Source organism: Trichechus manatus, unplaced genomic scaffold (assembly GCF_000243295.1).
Source record: "Trichechus manatus latirostris isolate Lorelei unplaced genomic scaffold, TriManLat1.0 scaffold00060, whole genome shotgun sequence".
Classification (NCBI taxonomy): domain Eukaryota; kingdom Metazoa; phylum Chordata; class Mammalia; order Sirenia; family Trichechidae; genus Trichechus; species Trichechus manatus.
In genome coordinates, this window is record NW_004443996.1 from 15,482,666 (window position 1) to 15,497,612 (window position 14,947).

A 14,947-nucleotide genomic window follows, 5' to 3' on the forward strand; every position below is an offset into this window, starting at 1 on the left:
ACTTCATATGGAAAGGGAAGAGGCCCTGAAGAGGTAAAGCATTACTCAAGAAGAAGAGCAAAGTGGGAGGCCTCACACTACCTGATTTTAAAACCTATTATACCACCACGGTAGTCAAAACAGCCTGGTACTGGTACAACAACAGACACATAGACCAATGGAACAGAATTGAGAATCCAGACATAAATACATCCACGTATGAGCAGCTGATATTGAAAAAGGCCCAAAGTCCAATAAATGGGGAAAAGACAGTCTCTTTAACAAATGGTGCTGGCATAAGTGGATATCCATCCACAAAAACCTGAAACAAGACCTACACCTCACACCATGCACAAAAACTAACTCACAATGGATTAAAGACTTAAATATAAAATCTAAAACGATAAACATCATGGAAGAAAAAATAAAGACAACCCCTAATACATGGCATAAACAGAATACAAAACATAACAATGCACAAACACCAGAAGAGAAACTAGATAACTAGGAGCTCCAAAAAACCAAACACTTATGCTCATCAAAAGACTTCACCAAAAGAGTAAAAAGACAACCTACAGACTGGGAAAAAAATTTTGGCTATAACATATCCAATCAGGGTCTAATCTCTAAAATCTATAAGACACTAAAACTTCAACAACAAAAGACAAATAACCTATTTAAAAAATGGGCAAAGGATATGAACAGGCACTTTACCAAAGAAGACATTCAGGCAGCTAACAAGACACATGAGGAAATGCTCACGATCATTAGCCATTAGAGAAATGCAAACAAAAACTATAATGAGATACCATCTCACCCCAATAAGGCTAGTATTAATCCAAAAACCACAAAATAATAAATGTTAGAGAGGTTGTGGAGAGACTGGAATACTTATACACTACTGGTGGGAATGTAAAATGGTACAACCACTTTGGAAATTGATTTGGCACTTCCTTAAAAAGCTAGCAATAGAGGTACCATAGGATCCAGCAATCCTACTCCTTGGAATATATCCTAGAGAAATAACAGCCGTCATACAAACAGATATATGCACACCCATATTCACTGCAGCACTGTTCACAATAGCAAAAAGACGGAAACAACCTAGGTGTCCAGCGACGGATAAATGGATAAACAAATTATGATATATCCACACAATGGAAAACTACGCATCGATAAAGAACAAGGATGAATCCATGAAACATCTCAGGTCATGGATGAATCTGGAAGGCATTATTCTGAGTGAAATTAGTCAGTCACAAAAGGAGAAACAGTGTATGAAATCACTATTATAAGAACTCAAGAAAAGGTTTAAACACAGAAAAAAAAGCATTCTTTGATGATTACGAGGGTGGGGAGGGAGGGAGAGGAATTCACTAACTAGGTAGTAGACAAGAATTATCTTAGGTGAAGGGAAGGACAACACACAATACAGGGGAAGTCAGCACAACTAGACTAAACCAAAAGCTAGGATGTTTCCTGAACACAACCAAACACTTCGAAGGACAGAGTAGCAGGGTTGGTGGGCTAGAGACCATGGTTTTGGGGGACATCTAGGTCACCTGGCATGACAAAGTTTGTTAAGAAAATGTTCTGCATGCCACTCTGATGAGTGTCTTCTGGGGTCTTAAAAGCTAGCAAGCAGCCATCTAAAATGCATCAATTGGTCCCAACCCACCTGAAGCAAAGGAGAATGAAGAACACCAAAGACATAAGGAAAACATTAGCCCAAGACACAACAAGGGCAATATAAACCAGAGACTCCATCAGCCTGAGACCAGAAGAGCTAGATGGTGTCTGGCTACCACCAATGACCGCCCTGACAGGAACAAAACAGAGTCCCTGATGGAGCAGGACTCAAATTCATGTAAAAAGACCAGACTTAATGGTCTCACTGAGACTAGAGGAACCCCAGAAGACATCGCACCTGAACTCTGTTAACCCAGAACTAAAACTATCCCTGAAGCCAACTCTTCAAAGATTTATTGGACTATAAAACATGAAATAATACTCGTGAAGAGTGTGCTTCTTAGTTCAAGTAGATACACAAGACAAAATGGGCAGCTCCTGTCAGAATGCGAGATGAGAAGGCAGAAAGGGATAGGAGCTGGTTGAACAGACATGGGAAATCCAGAGTGGAAAGGAGAGTAGGAGAAAAGTGGAGTCACATTATAGGGATAGCAACTAGGGTCACATAACAATACGTGTATAAAATTTTGTATGAGAAACTAACTTGAGCTGTAAACTTTCACCTAAAGCACAATTAAAAAAAAAACAAAAAACCTAACTCAAAGTGGATCAAGGACCTAAATGTTAAAGCTAAAACTATAAAGTTCCTGGAAGAAAACATAGGGGCAAAGCCATGGGACTTGGTTTATTTTTTAATGATAGATTATCAAACACAACCACAAATGCTAGAGTAGTAAAAGACAAAATAGATAAGTGGAAGGCCTGGTGCCACAGTGCTTAAGAGCTACGGCTGCTAACCAAAAGGTCAGCAGTTCGAATCCACCAGATGCTCCTTGGAAACTCTATGGGGCAGTTCTACTCTGTCCTATAGGGTTGCTATGAGTCAGAATCAACTTGATGGCAACGGTTTTGGGACCTCATAAAAATTAAACATTTGTGCTCATCAAAAGACTTTGTAAAAAGAGTAAAAAGACAATGAACAGACCGGAAAAAAAATCTTTGGAACGACATATCTGATAAGGGTCTAATCTCCAAAATATATACAAAACTTCAACAACCCAACAACAAAAATCAAACAATACAATTAAAAAATGGACAAAAGAAATGCAGACACATTACCAAAGATGACATTCGTGCAGCCAACAAATACATGAAAAGATGTTTGCGATCATTAACCATTAGGAGATGCAAACCAAAATGAGATTATCATCTCATTCATACTAAAATGGCAGTGATCAAAAAAACAATACAATAAATGTTGGTGAGGCTGTAGACAGATTGGAACCCTTAATCACACTGGTAGGACTGTAAAATGGTATAACCACTACAGAAAATGGTATGGTGCTTCCTCAAAAAGCTAGAAATAGAGCTACCTTATGATCTAGCAATCCCATTCCTAGGTATATACCCTAGAGATCTAATAGAAGTGACATGAACAGACATAAGCACACCTATGTTCCTTGCAGCACTATTCACAATAGCAAAAAGATGGAAACAACCTAAGGGCCCATCAATGGATGAATGGATAAATAAAATGTGGTAAATACATACAGTGCAATACTACTTAGTCATAAAGAAAAAAAAGAGTTCCCAAATCATCTTGAAATGTGGATGATCATGGTGGACATTATACTCAGAAGTAAAACAATCACAAAAGGACAAATATTGTATGATCTCACATTTAAGAGATAAAAATAGGTAAATACACAGAGGTCAACGTTCATTGTTGGCTACCAAGGGTGGGGAAGGGAAAGGGGAATCAGTCTCTAGGTTGTTGCTGTTAGGTGCGGTCGAGTTGGTTCCCACTGATAGTGACCCTATGTACAACAGAATGAACCACTGCCCGGTCATGCGCCATCCTTACAATTGTTGCTATGTTTAAGCCCACTGTCACAGCCACTCTGTGAATTCATCTCATTGAGGGTCTTCCTCTTTTTTGCTGACCATCTACTTTACCAAGCATGATGTTCCTCTCCAGGGGCTGGTCCCTCCTGATAACATGTCCGAAGTACATGAGATGAAGTCTCATCATCCTTGCTTCTAAGGAGCATTCTGCTGTATTTCTTCCAAGACAGATTTGTTCATTCTTCTGGCAGTCCATGGTATATTCAACAGTCTTTGTCAACACCATAATTCAAATGCATCAATTCTTCTTCAGTTTTTCATTGCCCAGCTTTCACATGCATATGAGGCAACTGAAAATATCATAGCTTGGATCAGGTACACCTCAGTCCTTAAAGTGACATCTCTGCTTTTTGACACTTTAAAGACATCTTTTGCAGAAGATTTGCCCAGTGCAATGCGTTGTTTGATTTCTCGACTGCTGCTTCCATGGGCATTGATTGTGAATCCAGGTAAAATGAAATCCTTGACAACTTCAATCTTTTTTCTGTTTATCATGATGTTGCTTTTTGGTCCATTTGTGAGGATTTTTGTTTTCTTTATGTTGAGGTGTTATCCATACTGAAGGCTATAGTCTTTGGTCTTCATCAGTAAGTGCTTCAAGTCCTCTTCACTTTCAGCAAGCAAGGTTGTGTCATCTGCATAACGCAGGTTGTTAATGAATCTTCTTCCAATCCTGATGCCACGTTCTTCTTCATATAGTCCAGCTTCTTGGATTGTTTGCTCAACATCCAGACTGAATAAGTATGGTGAAAGGATATAATCCTGATGCACACCTTTCCTGATTTTAAACCATGCAGTATCCCCTTGATCTGTTTGAACGACTGCCTCTTGGTCTATATACAGGTTGTGCATGAGCACAATTAAGTGTTCTGGAATTCCTATTCTTCGTAATATTATCCATAATTTTTTTTTGATCCAGACTGTTGAATGCCTTTGCATAGTCTATAACAGGTAAATATCTTTTTGGCAGTAGTAGCTTTTCTCTAGACAAGAGTTGTTTTTTTTTTTTTTTTGTTTATGGTGATGGGACAGGTGGCACTGAATGTGGGTGAAGTTTGCACAGTTTGACTAATGTACTTGATGTCACCATGCTGTACACAGAAAAAAGGATAAATTGGCAACTATTATATTATATTGTACATAATTTTACAACAACCACCAAAATAAATAAAAAGGGCTACAGATACTGATAGTACTTAAGATATAACCAATCACTTCACGGGATTAGTTTTCTTGGTTTGAAGACTTAGGTTCATGGTTTCATGGGGCATCCAATCAATTGGCATAATATAGTTCTTAAAGTTTATGTTCTACTTCCTAGTTTGGTGAGTGGTGTCTGGGGCCTTAAAAGTTTATGAGCGGCCATCTAAGATACAACTATTGGTCTCTATTTGTCTGGAGCAGAAGAGAAAGAAGTAAACTCAAGAATCAGAGAAGGAACTGGACTACAGGACTAAATGTCTCCATGAATCACTGCCTCCTCTACCTTGAGACCAGAAGAAATAGATGGTACCCAGCTACCATTACTGAACATTCTGATCAGGGACACAATAGATGAATCCTGATAGAAAGGGAGAAAAATGTGAAATAAAATTCCAAATTCTCAAAGAATCCAGACTTACTGGACCTACTGAGGCTGGGGGAATTCCCGAGACTATTGTCCTGAGATAATCTTTAAACCTTGAAGAAAACTATCCCTGAAGTCGCCTTTTAACTAAATAGAAGTTTAGCTCAAAAAGTAAAGAATGTCACCCTTGAGTACTGCATTCTTTTAAAAAATTATCTACTCAAAGAAGAAACTAGTCTACAGGACAAATAGTCTACATGAACCATGGCCTCATCTACCCTGAGACCAGAACTAGATGGTGCCCAGCTACCACTAGCAACCATTCTAACTGGGGTCACAATAGGAACCCTGATAGAATGGGAGAAAAATGTGGACTAGAACCTCAAATTCCAAACAAAAAAAGAACTAGACCTACTGTAGTAGTTGAGACTGGAGGACTCTCCGAGACTGTTGCCCTGAGATACTCTTCAAACCTTGAACCAAAACTAACCCAAGGTCACCTTGTAGCTAAATAACAAATTGGTTCAAAAAATAATGAATATCACCTGTAAGTACTGTATTCCTCTAAAAAATCATGTATATGAGACCAAATGTTCAACAATTACTTTAAAATAAAGATAAGAATGTAAAGGGGCAAGGAAACTAGATTAATGGAAATGGAACAACCAGAACAGTAATGAGAATGTTCATGCATTGTGAAGAATATAACCAATGTCACTGAACTACTTGTGTAGAAATTGTTGAATGGGAACCTAAATTGCTATGTAAACCTTTACTGAAAACACAATAAAATATTTTTTCTAATTATTTATATGAGACCAAATAGACAACAGTTACTCTAAAGTGTAGATGAGAAGTTTGGGAGACAGTAAGACTAAGTTAATGGGAATGGAACAACTAGAACAGAAATAATGAGAATGTTGACACAGTGTGAAGAATATAACCAATGTCACTGAACATTATGTGTAGAAATTGTTGACTGGGTACCGATTTTGCTGTGTATGTTTTCACCAAATATACAATATTTTAAAAAATATGTTCATTTTGCATTAATGTATAAATGTATGCTATTGTCCACAGCATATAAAAGGGAAGTCACTTTACCAGGCTTTATATTTATTATTATTTCTAGTTTTTAGGTTACAACCTGGATACCTGAAAAGAAGCAGGTACTGAAGCAGGTCCTCTTTTGCTCCACTAATATGAACTGGACTGCATTCACTAGTCTGACACGTTCAAGATGCCACTGTTATCCCAGAGTATTTATCAAATCTTATGTCAGATATACCAAAGGAAAACAGAAAGCTATAATCACTCAAAGGGTGAGTGTCCATTTCTAATCCCTACACCATGTACAATTTATCAGGTATGAAGGAACTTCACTATAGAAAACAGTGAAAAGAATTAAGTAGCAGGCATAAGTCATTTTATATAAGACATGGCTGAAGACATTATACACCCGAAAAAAATCTGGAGTATCAAATAATGTTAAATGCCTTTTTCAAGTGAAGCACAGCTATAGATAATCATAAGAACTAAAGGACATTTATTTATAAAATTTCTCACATGACCGGTGGTGAGAACCAAGAAACAATCAAGATCCCACTAATAGAGACCCCACTAGTAGAGCCACACTAATAAGAGACATAAGGCAGTTCATAATCAGAGCAGCTCCTCATTAGGCTAGATAGATGTCCTTCTGTATGTTCTTCAATTGCACAACTACAGACATTTAACCCAAGGGGTCTGTGCAAACAGCACTGTAGTACTGATAGGTTCCGTTGAGTCAGCTTCCAGAGTGCTGTTCCCTGTCTACCTTACATAGGTGTTATATCGCCTTTGTTGGCTTTTTTTTCTTTTTCTCCTCCTTTATCAGCACCTCTCTCTCCTCCACTTTTGGCTTTCTCTCCTCCTTTGTCAGCTCTTTTCTCTCCTTCTTTGTCCTGCGCACTGGTATAAACTGCTTTGTTATAGCCTTCCCGGTTCCGAGCAATTTCAATGGCAAAAAACTGTATTCTGGGGGCTGGAAGGCAAATAGAATTGATTATTGTCCTAGCCCCAATTACTTCCCTAAATCTACTGGAAATGTACTGACGAAGCTCAACTAGCATGCGAAGCATTCAAGTATAGGCATAAGCTTCAGGGATCTAGAATTCTAATTCTATACTAAATGAGGGTGAAAATAACTATCTCACAGTTATTTAAAAAACAGCAACATGATCTTTAAAGGTATAACAAATAAGATGATCCCCAAATGAATTATCCATGTCATTGATTCATCTATAAAACCAGATCCCTCCTCTTCCTTATAAACAATTCCGGAGGCAAGAAACTCACCAAAGATGGTGTTTTCCTCAGTGTAGCCCTGAGAGCAATCTAGTCGCAGCAAGGTGCCATAGTTGAAGTCTTCTATAATTCCATCAAACTTCAAGCAGAATGGTCTCCACTTCTATAAATGCAAAAACAATGCCTTAGCTGACAAATGCAAGAGGCTAATGTATTCAGTCCAGTAGAGGGGCTTCCACTTCTCCAGGAAGGGAAATAACCATAGAAGAAGAGACTAAGATAGAAGTTGATTGCTAATTTTGCTGAGAGTGAAACTAGCAGTGAGTTTCTGTGCTATCTATTGTGTCTTTAGACTGGTATTTCACAACATGAACAGTATTTTAACATGACAAAATACCTAAATCCTTTATTACAGAATTAAAATTTGATCTCTTAAATAGATTCTCTGTTTTGTTTTTTTAAGTTATTGGCCAACTCAGCCCCAAATGGTTATTCATCCCCACTGAAGCACAAATGAGATGAAGGAGGCAACAATCTGACCCCAAGTCACAAAATTAGATTTTAAGAAAGAAGTTCAGCACACCAGTGTTCACTGCAGCTCTGTTCATAATAGCCAAAAGATAGAAACAACCCAAATGTCCATCAACAGATGAATGGATGAACAAAACATGCTATATAAGTACAATGAAATATTACTCAGCCATAAAGAAAAATGAAGTCCTGATACATGCTACAACATGGATGAAACTTGAAACATTATGCTGTGTGAAATAAATCAGTCACGAAAGGACAAATGTTGTAAGATTCCACTTATATGAAATAGGGAAATGTATAGAGCCCAAAGTTTATTAGTGGTTACCAAAGGTGGGAGGGAGGGTGAAAGGCAGACTTCTGCTTCGAAGGCACTGAGATTCTGTTAATGGTGGTGGAATAATTTGGAAACAGATAGTGGTGATGGCTGCATAACATGATGAATGTAACTAACCAATGTCACTGAATTATACATATAAAAATTGTTAAATTGGCAAATGTTTTGGTATATATATTTTACCACAATAAAACAATAAAAAGGAAATGAAGGAAGGCAACCATTCAGTAGTAACAACTTTCCAAAGACAAGTAACAGCCTGTTGTTGTTAGGTGCCGTGGAGTCGGCTCACACTCATAGCAACCCTATGTATAATAGAATGAAAAATTGCCCAGTCCTGCGCCACCCTCACAATAGTAGGTATTTTTGAACCCATTGTTGCAGCCACTGTGTCTGTTAGGAGTTAAAAGTTTAGATTCTTCATAAGCCAAAAGCCTACATTCAAGTAAATTTTTTCCCAACTGAAAGTTTTAGGGCCCTGTGAAAGTACAAACTAATCAAGTAAGCAATGAGAAAACGTAAGTTTTCCAATTATCTGTGGCCCGTGGTAACATGAACTCAAATCCAGAGAATCAAAATACCTTCCTGCCACTCCCCCATCCAAGCCTTCTGGCTAATCTACTTACATAAATAAACTGATTCCTCCTCGCCTGAAAGAGCTAGGTGAGAGGGGATGAAATGACCCAGTCAAGGAGAAAAAAAATATACTCAATAAACATAAAAAAATCCATAAACCAGATAAACATTCCTTTCATAACTTACTTAGTTGATTAGAACTCTGGTTCTCTAAGTACTTTCCTTAAAACAAACAAAGAAGAGTTTAAATGTATAAAATGTACTCACAATCAATAATTTTTGGTCAGATGTTAGGTAATATTTAAAAGAGATAATTCTCACCTCTTTAGCTGATTCTGATTTGAGCTCTTCTGGGTCCAATACATCTATTCTGAGTTTCTCAAAATTTTCCCGGAACTCAAAGTAGATTTGGTCATCCACTTTGGTGAGTTTCAGGAACTGTGGGTCAACTGATGAAATCAACTGCCAGACAATTAGACAATATACAGATGTTAGTCTCTAATTTGCTACACTTCTATCCCCTTCCCTCAGAAAACCCTTATGGTTCTCAGGGCAGAAGATTTCATTAGGCAGTATAGACAGCCTAGGTCCTGACAAAGTTTTAAAGGGTCATAATAAAGCACAGAGCCTTCCAACAATTCAAACCAATTTGGCCCTAGTATTGACTGGCTGTTGCCCTCTGTGGATTGTTCATTCATTCAACAAACATGTATTAAGTACCTACTATGGGACATACACCCTTTTGCCAGTTATCAACAGAAAACTGGGCAAAGAAACAGAAATCCTCATTGCTAAAGCAAATTTGCTTCCACTCTCCTATTCTCTGTGGGTAAGATCTTAGAGCAATAAAAATTATCTCCAAAACCCAACTGTTTAACTCGCCGAGAATAGTGATCAGCAGAATACCATGCACTATAATTATGTGTTTAATTCTGCTTAATAATGATGAAGACAGACAACTCACCTTGTAGTAGACTTCAGCATGCTGCATTGCTCTCATGGCCCAAGCCATCTCAATATCAGGCTGCAAAGGAGTAAAGAATAAAAACCCGTTGCTGTTGAGTTGATTCTGACTCCTAGCGACCCTATAGGACAGAGTAGAACTGCACCAAAAGAGTTTCCAAGGGGTGCCTGGTGGATTCAAACTGCTGACCTTTTGGTTAGCAGCCACAGCACTTAATCACTACGCCACCAGGGTTTCCAATACCAGGTCAGAAATCTCCCAATCTTGCTACTGGATAACAAATTAAGGAAGTCTGTGGATGTCTAATTAATGTTCAAGAGGTTCATCAAACATGGTGTTACTGTCAAAAGACAGAAAGTAGACTACTAGGTTTGAACAATATAACAATTCTTTTGTCCTCAAGTCAACCAAAAGAAGCTACCCACAAAGTCTAATAAACAAAATAGGTCTGTGGCTATCTTTTCCCAGCAGCTAGTGAAAGCATGAGAGAATACATAACACAGTGGATAAATCGCCTTCTCAGGACTGAGTTAAATTACTGTAAAACTAAGAAAATATACCCACCTACACCACTGAGTTGTTGAGAGGACAAAGTAAGATAAGGGAAGTGAAACTATTTTTCACTTTTAGGAATGTAGCATGTCAGTCAGAGTCCCTGAGAGAAGCAAATGATTAAGTGCTGAACGACTAACCTAAAGGCTCATAGTTAAAACCCATCCAGAGGCACCTTGGAAGTAAGGCCTGGCAATCTGCTTTCGAAAGGTCACAACCTTGAAAACCCTATGGAATAGTGTTATTCTGCACACATGGGGTCACAATGAGTTGAACAGCAAGTAACAGCAACATGTCATTATCATCATTTGTGGTTCCATCCTACAACACCTAGCAATGAATCAGTACCATGAAGAGGTCAGATTATAAATAAGCCTTCCCAGCACCCAGCATCTGTTCCACTGGAATATCCCACTCCAACTAGACTGATTTTATTTACTTAGCCCCAGAAAAAGCTGTTTGCATTTTTACCTTCATGCCTGAGACCACGCCCTTTCCCTGCCTTCAATACCCTCCCCTGTCAATCAATCCGCATCCTTCCCCCACCTCCACTTTGAGGATCCAATTCAAGCTCCACTTCCTGGATGAAGGCTTCCTCTACTGCCTCGGTCCTTAAGGGTCTCTTCTTCAGTTAAACTCTTTTGGATCTTATGGCCTGACCATAAGATTCACACATGCCACATTCTTATTGGGGTGTTATTACTATACTCATGTCCCTGTGTCTTGTTTCTTAAAATAGAACGTGTGCTTTTTCCTTAAGGCTTTGAACCAGGCACATCATAAGTCAGTGCAACTTTGCTGCACATTGGAATCACCTGGCGATCTTTAAAAAATGTGGATTCCTGGCTCCCATTTCCAGACATTCTGATTTAATTGGTATGAATTGCGATCTCGATATCGGGATTTTTTAAAGCTCCCCAAGTGATTCTAAAATGCAGCAAAGTGTGGAATCCACTTCCATTGTCGACAGCCCTGCGTTTGTGAACCAAAAAGATTAGAAAACTGAAAGAAGGCGCAGTTTTTGGCGGACACGGAGAGGATCTGCAAAATATGTCTGGGCAAAAGCTTCTAATTTAGTGGCAGGTCCTGCAGAAACAGTGAGAGCTGCGGGTCATACTCACATCGTTGCCATAAGACTCTGCTGGGAGAGAAAGAGCATGTGCCACAGACACCAGCTCCCCGCAAACCTGGGAAGGGAAAAAGGAAAGGGGAAAGTGTTCAATGCTCGACTTGGCTCCACTTCCCCACTCACCCAGCCCCTGGGCAGACTCTCACCGGCTTGTCACTGGCACTAGTCGCCTCCATCTTGCAGCCCAAAAAAACGTGGCTTCACTTCCCCGGATGTGATTTTTTGTGTACTCCTCCCCCTAGTTAGCTGGCAAACGAGAGTCGGGCAAAAAACGTTCTTATTTGACTACTTCTGCGTGCACCCATACTCGTCCAGAGGCGGTAGTCGCTTGCCCCGCCTTACCCGATCTGCGCAGGCGCAGAAGTGGCTCTTTGTTTCGTAGTCTGGTTGGGTTGAGACATCCGAGCTGGTTGACTGTCCGGTGATACCGAAGGTGGTTGTGGGAAAAGCCGGAGTTAAATTACTTCTGCTTTAGTGTCCCCACCGGCTGTGTGCCCAGCCGAGATTCGCATTCACAAGCTCCATGCGCGCGTGCGCGCACGGACACACACGCACGCACGCACGCACGTATGTGTATGTGTATATATATGTATATATGTACACACACCAGTACCCCAGGGAGTAAATCACAAATAGGCAAGGTGCTAGGCAGTGGAGTGGAAAGATGAAGAACTTAGTCCCTGCCTTAAAAGAACTAGATGTAATGGGGAAACAGATGGAAAGTGGTGATCACAGCATAGCCCCATATACTGTGGGAGCTTGAAGAAGGGATACCTAAGATGACTCATGAAGGACACTTAGCCAGGTAGTCAAAGCAGGTAGGAAAGGACGCTCCAGGCATAGAGAACAGCATACGCAAAGGCATTGATGAATTAAACATCATGGCACCTGCTGGAAATCACAAAACCAGTATCGCTAGAGCAAGAGTGCAGTCATCTCTGACTCTTTGGAGAAGCATAGAGGCTTTGTATGCTGGATATTAAGGAGTTGAAACTTTACCCGAAAAGCATGGTAAGCTACTGAAGGCGTTTAAGCAGGCCAGTCTCGTGATCAGACTTATGTTTTAGGAAGATCATGCTAACACATTGTGAAAAAATAATTTAGGAAGGTAAAACTGGATACAGATAGACCAGCTAGAAGGCAGTGGGTGATGAAAATCTAAACCTAGCTCTCAGGGAACATCTAGCTCAATTGGCATGACACAGCTTATAAAGACAATGCTCTACATTCTACCTTGGTGAGTAGTGTCTGGGGTCTTAAAAGCCTATGAGCGGCCATCTAAGATACTCCACCGGTCTCATCCCTTCGGGAGCAAGGGAGAATGAAGAGAACAGGATACAAGGAAAAGATTAGTCCGAAGGACTAATTGTCCACAGCTACCAAGGCCTCCACCAGACTGAGTCCAGTACAGCTAGATGGTGCCCGGCTACCACCACTGACTGCTCTAACCGGGATCACAACAGAGGGTTCTGGACAGAGCTGGAGAAGGATGTAGAGCATAATTCTAACTCACAAAAAAAAAGACCAGATTTACTGGCCTAAAGGTGACTGGAGAAACCCCAAGAGTATGGCCCCCAGACACCCTTTTAGCTCAGTGGTGAAGTTACCTCCGAGGTTCACTGTTCAGCCTGGGAGTGGACAGCCCCGTAAAACCAAATGAGACTAACGAGGTACAGGAGTCCAGTGACAAGGGCCAGAAAGCTGAAGGGTCAAGGAAGCTGGTGATAGGGAACCCAAGGTTGAGTAAGGGTATTGTTGATGTGTTGTGACATTGTTAACCATTGTCATAGGGCAACATTTGTAGTAACTGTTAAATTAGAAACTATTTTGTTCTGTAAGCCTTCATCTTAAGTGAGAATAACAGCACAATTCAAAGAGCGTAGTCAATGTCACTGAACTGTGCATGTAGACATTTTTGAAATGGTGTATCTTTGGCTATGTGTATTTTCACCAAAAAAAAAAAAAAGAGTTTGAGAAGTTAGAGGGTTGATATGTTGTGGGGTTGTTAACCAATGTCATAAAACAACATGTGTACTTCTGTTTCATGAGAAACTATTTGTTCTGTAAGCCTTCACCTGAAGTACAATAAAAAAAAAAAGAAAGAAAATCTAAACCTAGCAGTGGCAGTTGAGAGAGGAATAATTTTGAGAATTAGTAAGGGAATTAGAACCAATAGGACTTTTTGACTAATTGGATGTGGAGCGTGAGGAGGATTAGGATTCCAGTATGACTCCCAGGTTTCAGAATAGGGTTTGGTGGATGAGTATCACTGAGCTAGGAAACACAGGAGCATCAGGTTGGGGAGGGATGATGAATTTTACTTGAGAAGTTGAGTTTGAAGACCCCATGAGACATCCAGATAGAGTTGACCAAGCAGAAGGAGAACTCACTGGAGATAAAATTTGATTTGAATGTTCCCAAGGAAACTTTAAAGAACACAAAGAGCAGCAGGCCAAGGACAGAACCATTTATGAGGAAGAAAAGCAAACAACCAAAGGAAAGTATCACAAAAGCCAAAGGGTAAAATAACTAACCAGGAGGGCATGATGAACAGCATCAAATACCATGGGTTGAGTATGCTAAGCCCAGAAATATTGAGAGGTTATTGACAACCTTAGGAAGAGCAGTTTTAGTGGAATTGGAGGGAGTGGGGGACAGAAGTCAAACGGCAGTGGGTTGAGGAGGGAGCGGGAGGTAAAGAAGAGATGACAGTGGCCATAGTATGTTCTTCCAAAGCGTTGCAGCTAGAAAGAGACATGAAGTCTAGGGACTTTTAAATTATTGTTTTAGATTTAGACAGACTTAAGTGTACTGGAGGAATTGGCCTTACACAAAAGACTGTCCTGAAGGGATATCTAGGTGTACATCCAGAGAAACTGAATGAAGCGAGGCAGTAGCAAAAGCAGGAAATTGAGAGTGTTCCCTTTAGACACATTCTGTTTTCTCTATGAAGTAGAAGAGAACAGCTGAAAGCAAGAAAGGACGTACCTTGTCTTGAGAAGAATGTTAGAAGTTCCAAATAACAGCTCAGAGGAGTTGGGAAAACCAGTCTAACAAGGAGATGGAGGGAAGTTTTCAGGGAACAGCTAAAGCTGGATGCTATTCTCTAAGGGTAGCAGTCTTATGTAACTCAGAGATCTGAATGTAAGACGGATCATCCATATGGATGCTGAATGTTAGTGAATGTGGAGGCTTGACCAGGAGGTCAATAGATAACAATAATATGGAGAGGTAGATAATGGCACTCAAGCTGATGGACAAACTGGTGCATAACAAGTAAACATGAATAGAATTCCAAAGAACACAACTGACCTTTTACCTGAGGAAGTGCTTGGATAATTTGCTTTATCTAATGTTTTGGCAAATTCACTGCCTTTACATTTTAAAAACTTATTGAAAATGTGTAGGATTTCATGATTTTTTTGTTAGAGT

The 14,947-nt window shown here is 39.8% G+C and overlaps 1 protein-coding gene across 1 annotated transcript; it reads right to left on the minus strand.

Annotated features, from left to right (window-relative positions):
• Window positions 1–5,893: 5,893 nt before the first annotated feature.
• Window positions 5,894–11,862, minus strand: PBDC1 (polysaccharide biosynthesis domain containing 1). The gene is made up of 6 exons (XM_023733632.1): window positions 11,662–11,862; window positions 11,508–11,573; window positions 9,835–9,894; window positions 9,192–9,332; window positions 7,478–7,589; window positions 5,894–7,163 (listed from the first exon to the last, which is right to left on the minus strand). Exons 1-6 carry the CDS (start codon window positions 11,689–11,691, stop codon window positions 6,958–6,960), a joined length of 615 nt encoding a protein of 204 aa, XP_023589400.1. The 5' UTR covers window positions 11,692–11,862; the 3' UTR covers window positions 5,894–6,957.
• Window positions 11,863–14,947: the final 3,085 nt, after the last annotated feature.